The sequence below is a fragment of the Ranitomeya variabilis genome, chromosome 5 (genome assembly GCF_051348905.1).
Source record: "Ranitomeya variabilis isolate aRanVar5 chromosome 5, aRanVar5.hap1, whole genome shotgun sequence".
In the NCBI taxonomy this organism is placed as follows: Eukaryota; Metazoa; Chordata; class Amphibia; order Anura; family Dendrobatidae; genus Ranitomeya; species Ranitomeya variabilis.
Genome location: NC_135236.1, coordinates 406,640,338 through 406,655,716, shown reverse-complemented (window position 1 = coordinate 406,655,716; position 15,379 = coordinate 406,640,338). Strand labels below are relative to the sequence as shown.

The 15,379-nt window shown below is 40.8% G+C and overlaps 1 protein-coding gene across 1 annotated transcript in view; it reads left to right on the top strand.

The window, feature by feature from the left end:
* Window positions 1-15,379, top strand: part of ADAMTS20 (ADAM metallopeptidase with thrombospondin type 1 motif 20) — a 469,041-nt gene that overhangs the window by 277,769 nt on the left and 175,893 nt on the right. The window contains exons 17-22 of the mRNA XM_077265126.1: window positions 540-706; window positions 1,765-1,894; window positions 2,122-2,248; window positions 3,605-3,815; window positions 13,419-13,583; window positions 14,193-14,357. Of these exons, the coding sequence (XP_077121241.1) occupies window positions 540-706; window positions 1,765-1,894; window positions 2,122-2,248; window positions 3,605-3,815; window positions 13,419-13,583; window positions 14,193-14,357 (965 nt within the window). The remainder of the gene's footprint in view (window positions 1-539; window positions 707-1,764; window positions 1,895-2,121; window positions 2,249-3,604; window positions 3,816-13,418; window positions 13,584-14,192; window positions 14,358-15,379) is intronic.

Below are 15,379 nucleotides of genomic sequence, written 5' to 3'. Positions count from 1 at the left end.
TATGCATACACGGGGAGTACGGGGGAGTCATGCATACACAGGGGAGTACGGGAGAGCCATGCATGCACTGGGGAGTACTGGGAGCCATGCATACACTGGGGAGTACGGGGGAGCCATGCATACACGGGGGAGCCATGCATACATGGGGGAGTACAGGAGAGCCATGCATACACGGGGGAGTACGGGGAGCCACGCATACACGGGGGAGTACGGGGGAGCCATGCATACACGGGGGAGTACAGGGAGCCATGCATACATGGGGGAGTACGGGGAGCCATGCATACAAGGGGGAGGACGCCGAGCCATGCATACAACAGGGGGAGCCACACATAGCAGGACAGGGATGAGGGAACAATGCATACCCGGCTTATACTCGAGTCAATAAGCTTACCCAATTTTCCGTGGTAAAATTAGGTGCCTCGGCTTATACTCAGGTCGGCTTATACGCGAGTATATACGGTAATTATATATAATCATTAGAAAACCTAGTGATTACAGTTATGTTACCATATCTAACATATTGTCGTTCTTTATTTCAGCGCTTTCAGATGGTCAAGGGAACTTTGTTCTTAATGGAAATTTTATAGTGAGCAAGTTTAAAAGAGAAATCAATACCAGAGGTGCTATTTTGGAATATAGTGGTTCGGACAATGTAGTCGAAAGATTAAATTGCACTGACCGTCTGGAGGAAGCTTTAATTCTTCAGGTAACTAATAAATTACGAACTGCAGTTTGTCCTTTCCCCGGTGTAACTCTGGTATTATATTTATTGTTTTTCTTTTATTTAAAAGAGATTTGCGCCTAATTTATTAAAAGGCGCACACTTCTTAATATATCTGGCGCATTTGTCTCACCATTGTAATTTATTTTTATGCTTTCTAAAAGCTGCCATACATTTGCACTTCTTTATTTGGGAACTATCATCTAATAGAACCTAAATTGATCACTTTACTGGATGGGAATACCCCTATAATGTTTGATAAATGAGACTTAAAGTACAATTACAGCCTTGCTATTCTCAACTGTTTTTTTTTGTTTGGAGTGGAGATACAAAAGACAACTTTTGGTGCACATTTTGCACAATTTGAAATAAAAATTTTGGGAAATTGAGCAGTAAATGTGGCCCATTGAGTATACTCACTTTATTGGTTTAATTTAGATTTAATGATAGTCTTAGAATCCTTTTAAAAAGCTGCATAAAATACACTTAAAACGGATATTTTCTGCCTGTTGAAACATAATACATAGCATGATATTAACATTTATTACAAAATTTTGATTAGAAAATACCATTCAGGAAGTTAAGGGTTCTGCTGGAGACATTTGGCCTCTGGAGGGATTTGGAAAGGGTCATCCTTCCCTTTCTTTTGTATATTTTCACCTCCGAAGGAGCTGGTCCAATCTTCATCTTCCCTCTTTCTGGATTACAGGTGATGAAAACTGGTGCTATAATGACGAGGGAAAAGGGAGAAAAGGACTCTTTCCAAGTCCAATAGAGCCCTTAAGCTAGTGAGTGCACTTATACCAAGAAAACTTTCCTGTAAAGTTTCCAGTGTGTTATGCTATGCGGCACATGTTTTGACTAGACTTGTCAAGGCAGACATATCTTAATCTCAGCATTTTCATCTCATTATAAAAACTTATGGAAATTTCTCGTAGATAACTACACATATGCTTTATTGTATTCATAGCTGTAATGTTTAGTGGTATAGTTTAACTTTACATCAAATATTTACTGTTGTTATTGAATCAATTTGATTCCAGATTTTATGTGTCGGAAATTTATACAATCCAGATGTTCGATATACATTCAATATTCCTGTTGAGGATAAAGTCAACCAATTTTCTTGGGGCAAATATGGGCCATGGCAGGACTGCAACAACATATGTCAGGGTAAGTTTTTCTTTATAACCTAACAGCTGTTATTGGGGGAAAATGTTAAAACCCTAGTGTCCAGACTTTTATTTGCACGACTAACATCCTTTCTTCTTTCATTATTAAAGATTTTAGTGTGCAGGATATCGTTCATGTTATGCAAAAATTACAAATTAGAACACCATGGTCTTTTTGAAGTTCGGTATTAATGTATTTATTAAATGTATATGTGTTGAATTATATAGGTTTTCGGAAAAGAAAATTGACCTGCCAACGTAAAAGTGACCAAGCTGTTGTCTCTGATCAAAAATGTGAATATTTGTCTCGACCAGAGCCCATTACTGAATTGTGTAACACAGAATGCCAATTAAGGTAAATCTAAAGTGTCTACATTTTTAAAATTTTTGCATAATAGTAGTAGCCATAACGTCTCTATTTTACAGCTACTTAGCTTGTGATGTTTTGGTTCTTTTGTAAAACTAGTTGTTGGATCTTTTAGATATAAATATATATATATATATATATATATATATATATATATATATATATATATATACCGTATTTATTGTATTTCTTCAATATATTGTACTTAGTTTGGAGCTTTGAATCATCTTATGATACTATTTTAAACATACACAATTTTAACCCCTTTACAATACAGCCAGTTTTAGTTTTTGCATTCTCTTCTCTTTTTCTAAGAAAACCATAACTTTTTTTTCTACACATACATAGCCATATGAGTTGAATTTTTGAACGACACCATTCACTTGACCATATGATATACTGAAAAACAAGAAAACAATTACTTGTGACATGAAATAGTGTGTTAAAAATGACCGTGCAACACGATTTTTCAGGTGCGCACAGATATGGCTATACCAAACTTTTTTTTATTAGTTTAGAGGCTTTAATAAATTGTCATGTGTCTCCATTTTCTCAGAATTATAACTTATTTTATTTTCCTATCTATTGAGTTGTATTAGAGCTTGTTTTTGTGTACCAAGCTGTATTTTTTATGGCTACCATTTTGTGGTGTACATGATGCTTTGATCACTTTGTATTGCATTTTCGAAGTGATGGTGCATTGACCAAAAACAGAAAGTTTGGTGATTTGATAATTTTTTTCTTTATGGCATATATCTTTAGGTAAAATTATTTTACATTTTGATAGATTGGACTTTACAGCTTTATAGTCGCGCTGATAGCAAAAATGCTTTTTTTTCCATTTTTTTTGTTAGATTGGGAGATCGGGGCGATTTGAATTTTCATATTTTTCCTCTTCACTTTATATTTTAGTTTCCACAAGGGACTTGAAGCTGCAACTGTTTTGTTGTGGCAGGCCAACGACTGCTATTGCTAACCAGTGGCACTGGGGGAAGGGCAATGATCTGACACCACACAGGAAATGCAAGACTTAAATGCTACTCTCAGTCTCTGACAGCAGCATTTAGGTGGTTAAATAGTCGTCAGGTGCAGGCTACATAACATCACTGGCACCTGTGAAGCTCCTGATTTTCCTCCATGATGTAATAGTACGTCATCAATCAAAATGGAGTTAAATTGAAATATTTATAATGGATAGATGTATCATTCATTTGCTATCTGCTTTTTTGTATTTTTTTATAGCAAAATTGTAACTTATTGTATGAAATTGTGGTTTGGTTAGCAATGAGAAAGCAGCTAACATGAATACATGTATATGTTCTCTTTAATGGTTTCTACCTAAAGGTGGTATGTTACTAGCAAAGGTGAATGTTCATCCCAGTGTGGACCAGGACATCGGTCGCTGGATGTGCGCTGTGTAAAATATTCTTCTGTAAGGAGTCTGACCACACCTATGGAAGATACATTTTGCATGAACCAACCTAAGCCTCCAATCCGGGAACCTTGCCATGGAAACTGTCTTTCAGCCAGCTGGCGATACTCAGAATGGGCACAGGTAAGGAGGGTTTTGTCATAAAGTTTTTCAATGTAGTTGGTATAAAAAAAGGTTTACATCAATGGTAGGTAAGAGATAGACTTCAGTTTATCTATTTGTACTTTATTTGCTTATATAACACCATTAATTTCCACAACACTTTACTGACATCATCATCACTGTCCCCCACGGGGGCTCACAATCGAAAGGTGTTAAGAATTATGTCAACTGCCAATAGGTTCTACTACACTTGGTTACCTTACTTTTAATTAACCACTTATGGTTGGAGCTAATTTTGGTCTGAAGGGCCACAGAATTTACAGTATTATATCAGCCATAACGTCTGTATTTTTACATCAACTTAACTTGTAGTGTGTAATGTTCTGGTTCTTTTGTAAGACTAGTTGTTGTATTTTTTTAGACACTATTTTGGTACATTATGCCAATGTTTATTTTACTTGGATTTTCATCATGGAGAAATACATAAAAATTGCACTTCCTGTTATGATCCTTAGTGGTTTAGGATCACAAATTACTCCAGCTAAGTAACAAACATAGGACAAGCTCTAGGGAGGTGGCAAACTGGACTGACCGCAAATCTGAACCTATCCAAACACACTAGAAGTAGCCGGTGAACGTGCCTAAAAATCCTAGACGTCTCGAGCCAGCCTGAGGAACTAACTACCCCTAGAGAGAAAGAAAGACCTCTCTTGCCTCCAGAGAAATAATTCCCAAAGATATAGAAGCCCCCAACAAATAATAACGGTGAGGTAAGAGGAAGGCACATACACAGGGGTGAAAGCAGATTCAGCAAATGAGGCCCACTAATTCTAGATAGCAGAAAATAGAAAAGGGAATCTATGCGGTCAGTAAAAAACATTTACAAAATATCCACTCTGAGATTTCAAGAACCCCCACACCAACTAACGGTGTGGGGGGAGAAACTCAGTCCCCTAGAGCAACCAGCGAGCGAGGAAATCACATTTTAGCGAGCTGGACTAAAAACATAATGAACACTGATAATCAAAAAATGATCAAACAACAACTTAGCTTGTCTTGGAGAGACTGGGAGCAAGGTAGACACAAGGAATCTGAAGAGCACTGAATACATTGATAGCAAGCAAGGAACTTAGTATCCAGGTGGGCTAAATAGGAAACCAACCAAGGATAACGAACCAGCTGATGCTGCAACCTGCAGAAAGACAACACTACACAGTACCGCTTGTGACCACTAGAGGGAGCCCAAAAATAGAGTTCACAACAGTACCCCCCCTTGAGGAGGGGTCACCGAACCCTCATCAAGACCCCCAGGGCGATCAGGATGAGCCGCGTGGAAGGCACGAACCAAATCGGCCGTATGAACATCAAAGGCGACAACCCAGGAATTATCCTCCTGACCATAGCCCTTCCACTTAACCAAATACTGCAGCCTCCGTCTAGAGATACGAGAATCCAAACTCTTCTCCACCACGTACTCCAATTCGCCCTCGACCAGCACCGGAGCAGGAGGCTCAACAGAAGCAACCACAGGTACCACATACCTCCGCAACAAAGACCTATGGAACACATTATGAATGGCAAACGATGCTGGGAGATCCAAACAAAAAGACACCGGGTTAAGGATTTCCAAGATCTTATAAGGACCGATGAAGCGAGGCTTGAATTTAGGAGAGGAGACCTTCATAGGAACATACCGAGAAGACAGCCACACCAAATCCCCAACACGAAGTCGGGGACCCACACCGCGGCGGCGGTTGGCAAAGCGCTGAGCCTTCTCCTGTGACAACCTCAAATTGTCCACCACATGGTTCCAAATCTGCTGCAACCTATCCACCACAGAATCCACCCCAGGACAGTCAGAAGGCTCAACCTGACCCGAGGAAAAACGAGGATGGAAACCAGAATTGCAGAAAAAAGGCGAAACCAAAGTAGCAGAACTAGCCCGATTATTAAGGGCAAACTCGGCCAAAGGCAAAAAAGTCACCCAATCATCCTGATCAGCAGAAACAAAACATCTCAAATAAGTTTCCAACGTCTGATTAGTTCGCTCGGTTTGGCCATTAGTCTGAGGATGGAAGGCCGACGAAAAAGACAAATCAATGCCCATCTTAGCACAAAAAGTCCGCCAAAACCTGGACACAAACTGGGATCCTCTATCAGACACAATATTTTCAGGAATGCCGTGCAAGCGAACCACATTCTGAAAAAATAGAGGAACCAAATCGGAGGAAGAAGGCAACTTAGGCAAGGGCACCATCTTGGAAAAACGATCACACACCACCCAGATGACAGACATTTTCTGAGATACTGGAAGATCTGAAATAAAATCCATGGAAATGTGCGTCCAAGGCCTTTTCGGAACAGGCAAAGGCAAAAGCAAACTGCTGGCACGAGAACAGCAAGGCTTAGCCCGAGCACATATCCCACAAGACTGCACAAAGGAACGCACATCCCGCGACAAGGAAGGCCACCAGAAGGACCTAGCCACCAAATCTCTGGTACCAAAAATCCCAGGATGACCCGCCAACACCGAAGAATGAACCTCGGAAATAACTCTGCTGGTCCATCTATCCGGGACAAACAGTCTCTCTGGTGGACAACGGTCAGGTCTATCCGCCTGAAATTTCTGCAGCACTCGTCGCAAATCTGGGGAACTGGCAGACAAAATCACTCCCTCTCTGAGAATACCAGCCGGCTCAGAAACTCCCGGAGAGTAAGGCACAAAACTCCTAGAAAGTGCATCAGCTTTCACGTTCTTCGAACCAGGCAGGTATGAGACCATGAAGTTGAAACGGGAGAAAAACAACGACCAACGAGCCTGTCTAGGATTCAGGCGCTTGGCAGATTCAAGGTAAATCAGATTTTTGTGATCAGTCAAGACCACCACACGATGTTTAGCTCCTTCGAGCCAATGTCGCCACTCCTCAAATGCCCACTTCATAGCCAACAACTCCCGTTTACCAACATCATAATTCCGCTCGGCAGGCGAAAACTTTCTTGAAAAGAAAGCACATGGCTTCATCACAGAGCCATCAGAGCTTCTCTGCGACAAAACAGCCCCTGCTCCAATCTCCGAAGCATCAACCTCGACCTGGAAGGGGAGAGAGACATCTGGCTGACATAAGACTGGAGCTGAAGAAAACCGGTGCTTCAGCTTCCGAAAGGCCTCCACGGCCGCAGGAGACCAATTAGTCACATCAGAACCCTTCTTGGTCAAATCCGTCAAAGGTTTAACCACGCTAGAAAAATTAGCGATGAAACGACGGTAAAAATTAGCAAAACCCAAGAACTTCTGAAGACTCTTAACAGACGTGGGCTGAGTCCAGTCATGAATAGCCTGGACCTTGACTGGGTCCATCTCCACAGTAGAAGGAGAAAAAAATAAAACCCAAAAAGGAGACCTTCTGTACTCCGAAGAGGCATTTTGAGCCCTTCACAAATAAAGCATTAGCACGCAGGACCTGAAACACCATCCTGACCTGCTTCACATGGGACTCCCAATCATCAGAAAAGACCAAAATGTCATCCAGATAAACAATCATAAATTTATCCAGATATTCTCGGAAGATGTCATGCATGAAGGACTGAAACACAGAAGGAGCATTAGAGAGTCCAAAAGGCATCACTAAGTACTCAAAATAGCCTTCGGGCGTATTAAATGCTGTTTTCCATTCATCTCCCTGCTTAATGCGCACAAGGTTATACGCACCACGGAGATCTATCTTGGTGAACCAACTGGCACCCTTAATCCGAGCAAACAAATCAGACAATAGTGGCAAAGGATACTGAAATTTGACTGTGATTTTATTCAGAAGACGATAATCTATACAAGGTCTCAAAGAACCGTCCTTCTTGGCCACAAAAAAAAATCCTGCACCAAGAGGGGAAGAGGATGGGCGAATATGTCCCTTCTCCAAAGACTCCTTTATATAACTCCGCATCGCGGCATGCTCTGGTATAGACAAATTAAAAAGTCGTCCCTTAGGGAATTTACTACCAGGAATTAAATTTATAGCACAGTCACAATCCCTATGAGGAGGCAGGGCACAGGACCTGGGCTCATCAAATACATCCTGGTAGTCAGACAAAAACTCAGGGACCTCAGAAGGAGTGGAAGAAGCAATAGACACCAACGGAGTATCGCCATGAATTCCCTGACAACCCCAACTTGACACAGACATAGCTTTCCAATCTAAAACTGGATTATGAGCTTGCAGCCATGGCAGACCCAAAACGACAACATCATGCAAATTATGCAGAACAAGAAAGCGAATCACCTCCTGATGTACGGGAGTCATGCACATGGTCATTTGCGTCCAATACTGAGGCTTATTCTCAGCCAATGGCGTAGCATCAATTCCCCTCAGAGGAATAGGAAATTCCAAAGGCTCCAGGACAAAACCACAGCGCCTGGCAAACGACAAATCCATCAGATTCAGGGCAGCACCCGAATCCACAAAAGCCATAATCGGGTAGGACGACAAAGAACAAATCAAGGTAACAGACAAAATAAATTTAGGCTGTATAGTACCAATGGTGACAGGTTTAGCGATCTTTTTTAAGCGTTTAGAGCATGCTGAGATAACATGAGTAGAATCACCACAGTAAAAGCACAACCCATTTTGACGTCTATGACTTTGTCGCTCAATTCTGGTCAGAGTTCGGTCACATTGCATAGACTCAGGTCTCTGTTCAGAAAATACCGCCAAAGGATGAGCAGATTTGCGCTCCCGCAAACGCCGATCAACCTGAATGGCTAGAGCCATAGAATCACTCAGACTTGTAGGGGTGGGAAACCCCACCATAACATTCTTAACGGCCTCAGAAAGACCTTCTCTAAAATTTGCAGCCAGGGCACACTCATTCCATTGAGTAAGCTCCGACCATTTCCGAAATTTTTGACAATACACCTCTGCTTCATCCTGACCCTGAGAGATAGCCAGCAACGCTTTTTCTGCCTGATTCTCAAGATTAGGCTCCTCATAAAGCAGTCCAAGAGCCAGAAAAAATGCATCTACATTAAGCAATGCAGGATCTCCTGGCGCCAGAGAGAAAGCCCAATCTTGAGGGACGCCACGCAACAAGGAGATAACAATTTTAACTTGCTGAGTGGAATCACCAGTGGAACGAGGTCTCAGAGATAGAAATAACTTACAATTATTCTTAAAATTTAGAAACCTAGATCTATCTCCAGAAAACAACTCAGGAATGGGTATCTTTGGTTCTGACATAGGGCTATGAATAACAAAATCCTGAATACTTTGCACCCGTGCAGTAAGATGATCCACACTAGAAGTCAGAGTCTGAACATTCATGTCTGCAGCTGAGCTCAAAACCACCCAGAGTTCAAGGGGATGAAAGAAGCTAAACAGACTGCAGCAAAGGAAAAGCGGGAGGAAAAAAAAAAATGTACTCAGGTCTTCTTTTTATCCCACTTCTGCGATGCATTAAACACTTTTAGGCCTGCTATACTGTTATGATCCTTAGTGGTTGAGGATCACAAATTACTCCAGCTAAGTAACAAACAAAGGACAAGCTCTAGGGAGGTGGCAAACTGGACTGACCGCAAATCTGAACCTATCCAAACACACTAGAAGTAGCCGGTGAACGTGCCTAAAAATCCTAGACGTCTCGAGCCAGCCTGAGGAACTAACTACCCATAGAGAGAAAGAAAGACCTCTCTTGCCTCCAGAGAAATAATCCCCAAAGATATAGAAGCCCCCAACAAATAATAACGGTGAGGTAAGAGGAAGGCACATACACAGGGGTGAAAGCAGATTCAGCAAATGAGGCCCACTAATTCTAGATAGCAGAAAATAGAAAAGGGAATCTATGTGGTCAGTAAAAAACCCTTACAAAATATCCACTCTGAGATTTCAAGAACCCCCACTCCAACTAACGGTGTGGGGGGGAGAAACTCAGTCCCCTAGAGCAACCAGCAAGCGAGGAAATCACATTTTAGCGAGCTGGACTAAAAACATAATGAACACTGATAATCAAAAAATGATCAAACAACAACTTAGCTTGTCTTGGAGAGACTGGGAGCAAGGTAGACACAAGGAATCTGAAGAGCACTGAATACATTGATAGCAGGCAAGGAACTGAGTATCCAGGTGGGCTAAATAGGAAACCAACCAAGGATAACGAACCAGCTGATGCTGCAACCTGCAGAAAGACAACACTACACAGTACTGCTTGTGACCACTAGAGGGAGCCCAAAAATAGAGTTCACAACAACTTCCACTATAGATTTTAATTTCATTATGCTGTTTAACTTTGAGGGTTTTTTACTATTACATCAGATTTACTCATCAAAAAGGATTTTTTTTATCATTATTACATTTACTTGCAACTTTATTGCAATGTTTTAGATTTTTACTTTTTTTTAATTAGCCATAATGTAATATCTGATGAGTCATTCCATGTAAAATGCACAGACATCTGTTTAGTGTGTTCCCATTGGCTTAATTTTATGCAATGAATAGTCCACCACAAAATGTGCATGAATTACTTGATTCTGATGTTAATATAGATGCTTATTTTCTGCTAAATTACTCCGGATTTCAACCTTTTCAGCGCAACTGCTAAATCTAGATCGATCCCAAGACAAATCTATCTCAAATGTATGTGACTGTAAAATTACAGTGTATGTGAATGCACATGATCGCCATGCAAAAAAGACTAAACAGCTGAGATCTGTTTCTACAGGGAACTGTTTAACTCTTTTTTCATGTTGATTGCAGATTGTAATTCTAACATGGAAAGAAGGCTTATGCTGTACAGCTAAACAGTAAAAATACACCAGCCTTGGTGTTAATATTATAAAGGACCCTTCCTTCATTATAAAGATTAGAAAGCCTTTACTTCATCAGGACTCCTGTTATGTAAAAGAGGTTAAACATCTGGGATATAAGTTTTAATTAAACCCGGCTATAATTCACAGCCGCCCTCCAGTAGGCTATATCTGAGGCCAAGTTGATCTGTTCCATTTCACCATTATCATGTATATTATAGAATTAAATTATTTAAAGGGAATTGGACAGCTAATACATTCTGTCTAATCCCTGACACTGGCTGTATAATTTCAACTATTGGATACTATAAAACTTAACCTTTAATAGGTTCGTTAAAAAATAGCATAAAATTTTGACAGAATACAAAAAAGGAGGGGGGGGGGGGGAGGGGAACCCTGGTGAAATAATGTGCCCTAATACCCAGCACAGAATAGGAAGACAAAAAACAAAAGCCAAAAAACACACAAAATGTTAAAAACTGACAGCACTATTAGTCTCTGAGCCTGTAATGTCACAAACAGAGAAATGAAGCAGACCTCCACTTATGTGGAAAGCTAGAGTATATCTCTGTGTAAACCACTTTCAGGGGAGCCAAATTCAGAAAGAGTCACCGATTGGACAATTCTCAATATTTTTTATGGTCAAGGTTCCATGCAAGGTATGTCTCTGTGTAGACTAATAACCCTGCTAATACCATAAGCCCAGACCTGTGTCTAATATTGAGTGCGTTTATGAACAATCCTTTAGTCCAATCATATAGCCTTTCAACTTGTGTTGCTTTTGGCTCCTAATATTGTATCCGGAGGCTGCTTCCAAGTTTAGATAAACAATTGTCCGTCAATTATTTGTTCATTATAAACTATAGTTACTGTCAGCAAATATAGCAGTATATCGGTGAGGCTACAAAACCAAAAAATCATAACCGCAAATGTAGGACCACATATATCTAAGGAACCATGCTTCCTCATCAAATATTAATGAGCGTCCCCTTATGGTTAATTTGCGGACCCTTTGTCAATTTACCATGGATGCTTCATTTGTACTCTGGCATGTATAGAACAGCATAATCTTAAAGAGCCCACTGATGTGGGTCGATCTCACCGCAAGTTGGAGAGACTCTCCACAGAAGACTAAATACCACAGAACACAGAAAGGATGAAACACGTCGGGAGACGCTATTCATAGCAGAGGCTTCAACTTCACCTCACCATCTTTGAGAGATCTAATACAGGGCAGAGTCTCTCCAACTTGCGGTGAGATCCACCCACATCAGTGGGTTCTTTAAGATTATGCTGTTCTATACATGCCAGCGTACAAATGAAGCATCCATGGTAAATTGACAAAGGGTCCGCAAATTAACCATAAGGGGATGCTCATTAATATTTGATGAGGAAGCATGGTTCCTTAGATATATGTGGTCCTACATTTGCGGTTATGATTTTTTGGTTTTGTAGCCTCACCGATATGCTGCTATATTTGCTGACAGTAACTATAGTTCATGATGAACAAATAATTGACAGACAATTGTTTATATGAACTTGGAAGCAGCCTCCGGATACAATATTAGGAGCCAAAATCAACACAAGTTGAAAGGCTATATGATTGGACTAAAGGATTGTTCATAAACGCACTCAATATTAGACACAGGTCTGGGCTTATGGTATTAGACAGGGTTATTAGTCTACACAGAGACATGCCTTGCATGGAACCTTGACCATAAAAAATATTGAGAATTGTCCAATCGTGACTCTTTCTGAATTTGGCTCCCCTGAAAGTGGTTTACACAGAGATATACTCTAGCTTTCCACATAAGTGGAGGTCTGCTTCATTTCTCTGTCTGTGACATTGCAGGCTCAGAGGCTAATAGTGCTGTCAGTTTTTAACATTTTGTGTGTTTTTTGGCTTTTGTTTTTTGTCTTCCTATTCTGTGTTGGGTATTAGGGCACATTATTTCACCAGGGTTTCCCCCCCCCCCCCTTTTTTTTGGTATTCTTTCAAAATTGTATGCTATTTTTTAATGAACCTATTAAAGGTTAAGTTTTATAGTATCCAATTGCTAACTTCTACTTGATTTTTGTTGGATTACTCACCTTGCTTGTTAATAATTTCAACTATATATGTTTGTCTCTGGAACTACTGAGGGTATGTGTCCACGTTCAGGAATACATCCGGGTTAGCTGCAGATTGAACGCTGCATACAGCAGTGTTCAACCCGCAGCTTCCAGATGTTGGAGCATAGTGGAGGGGATTTTATGAAATCCCGTCTCCACTATGCGTGTGAACACGCATCCGGCGGCCCCGTGTTAACGGACATGTAAATCACAGGGCCCTATGTATAGGGTGCGGTGAATCCAGATGTGTGCAATGAACACATCCGGAATCACCGCGCATACAGAAGGGGGCGGCGCTTTGGGCAGAGTGGGGTTTCCGCTCCGTCCAAAGCACAGTCATTACGGAACGTGGACACACACCCTAACTCTGATGTCTCCCCAGCAGCTTCTCCCCTTGAGTAATGGGTCTCTCCTGGCGTGCGTGTATAGGGAGAGACCTTTCACTCTTGGGGAATAGGTGAGAAGGAGTCTCTGGGGTCCGGTCTTTCCGACTAGTCTCCGGTGCGGCATAGTTCCCAGCCAGCTTTAAAAGTATGTTTTTCTCTGAAATGCCGGAGCTATATCAGACTGACTGTGTCTCATACATGCTGCTCTTGGATCGGGCAGCATGTATCAGCAGTCAGATTCCCTTTATTATATTATTGAATGTTAATGTAGCATTTTGTCATTCATGGAAGTAATATACGGTTGTGAATATTCTTTTTGTTTGTAAATGATAGTGCACTCAGAGCTGTGGAAGGGGAGTGCAGACTCGGGAAGCTTATTGTATTAACAACTTTGGTCATCGTTTGGCTGATAGAGAATGTAGCGAAGAGCAAAAAGAAGTGACCCGTGGCTGTAATGAGCACTCATGCCCTGCTTGGACTACCAGTGAGTGGAGTGAGGTAATTAAGCTGTTTACTCATTATTAGTAGTGAGCCGGACTGGGGCTAAAATTTAGCCCTGGCATTTGAAATCACACAGGCCCATGCTGTCCCCATCCCCAAGCACCAGATGGGATATATTACTATTATTACCCTGCATGGAGGAAAGCAAGATTTACTACAAGGCTAATATTTCTAATGATACCTCCGTCATAACTCCTAACAGTATGGGTGCCTTGAGAACACCGACTCTGTTAACAACGTAGCAGGCAATGTGGCCCACAACCAGACAGGCCCTTCTGGCATTTGCCAGAATTGCCAGATGGCCAGTCTGGCCCTGGTAGTGTGTGATGGGGTATGGTGTTGTCTAAAATTAGTGTGGGCTAACTAACTCATTGACTCATTTTTGGTATGGAAAATTGATGTAAAATAATTCCAAACAAGTGGTGGTGTAATGTTAGGTACATGAAAGTGTGTACAGTGCACCAAATAGGCATGAATGTTTTGTCAGGTTCCCTTTAAATGTAGCAACTAATAAACGAGTCAACTTGTAATGTAGCTGTACTGTAACCATACATTTTTGGACACTAATGTATTAAACTCTTTTTTTTTTTTCCCCTGTGTCATCAGTGCTTTGTGACCTGCGGAAAAGGCATAAGGCGACGACATATAACATGCATATTGAACGATGAACATGTGAAAGACAATTACTGTAATTCAGACATTAAACCTGAGTCTGTCATGTCTTGTGAGCTTCAGGAATGTGCTTTTTGGCATGTTGGACCTTGGGGACAAGTAAGTGCAAAGGAAATACATTTGTGCGAGTATTCGTAATGTAAAAAATAGAAACAGTATATTTAATGCAGATCAGTATTTAACCTAGCATTTATCTCAATACATAATTAAATGTAACATATGAACCTATAAATACATAAAACATTGCAGTAGATGCTATATTTATGTAAAAATGAGCCTTGGTCTGAAATCCAAATTGTGTCTAGAGCAATGCAGTAAATTAAAGAAAAGGAGGAGGGAGAAGCAGCAGCAATTTTCTACTCAATGCTCTAGTATAACATTAAGAAGGAGAGAGTAGTAAGGAGTGGCAAGAAGAAATGTCCGATTGACTTAGCTTACTGCACAGCTTCTATCACACGAGAAAAAGCACAGGCATTCAGCAAGTATGGAGGAACAAAATGTACATTTAAAGAATAAACACTTCACAATATGGAGATCAACATATACTCTTTTCAGTTGTCTTTTCAGAATTTTCTGTCATGTGTATAAATGAGGAATAACACGATTTCTGTCCTTTATATACCTTGTATTCTGCATTTTTCACAAGGTTTCCCCTTTGCAGGCTATATCTACCATTTCAGTTGTCTGTGAGCTAGTGGAAGAAGACCTACTGTTATGATGTCTCCCATACACTGCACATACAGACATGAGAAGCAGCATGGAGGACATCATACAGCAGTATCAAGCAGAGTAACTGTAAATACAGCTCTTGGGGTGAGCTAAAGAAAACTGCTTAGAAGAAAACTGTCACATGACTTGTCTTGGTTTTTCTTTCCCTATCCTCTGTATGTGCTCCTCTTTCCACTTCCTTTTTTCGTAAACTCACTAGGCAGTTGTAATCTGATGTGTCAATGAGCTATCAGGATTTTATCTGTTTTTCAAAGTAACTGATGAGTTCTGGATGCACGAGGTAAAAGAAGCATATTTCTCTGATAAAAAGGAATACAAATTTCTTATAGTCTACACTACACTACGCTTAATATACAGCTCATTTATTATGGGCTCTGACTAGCGATGAGCGA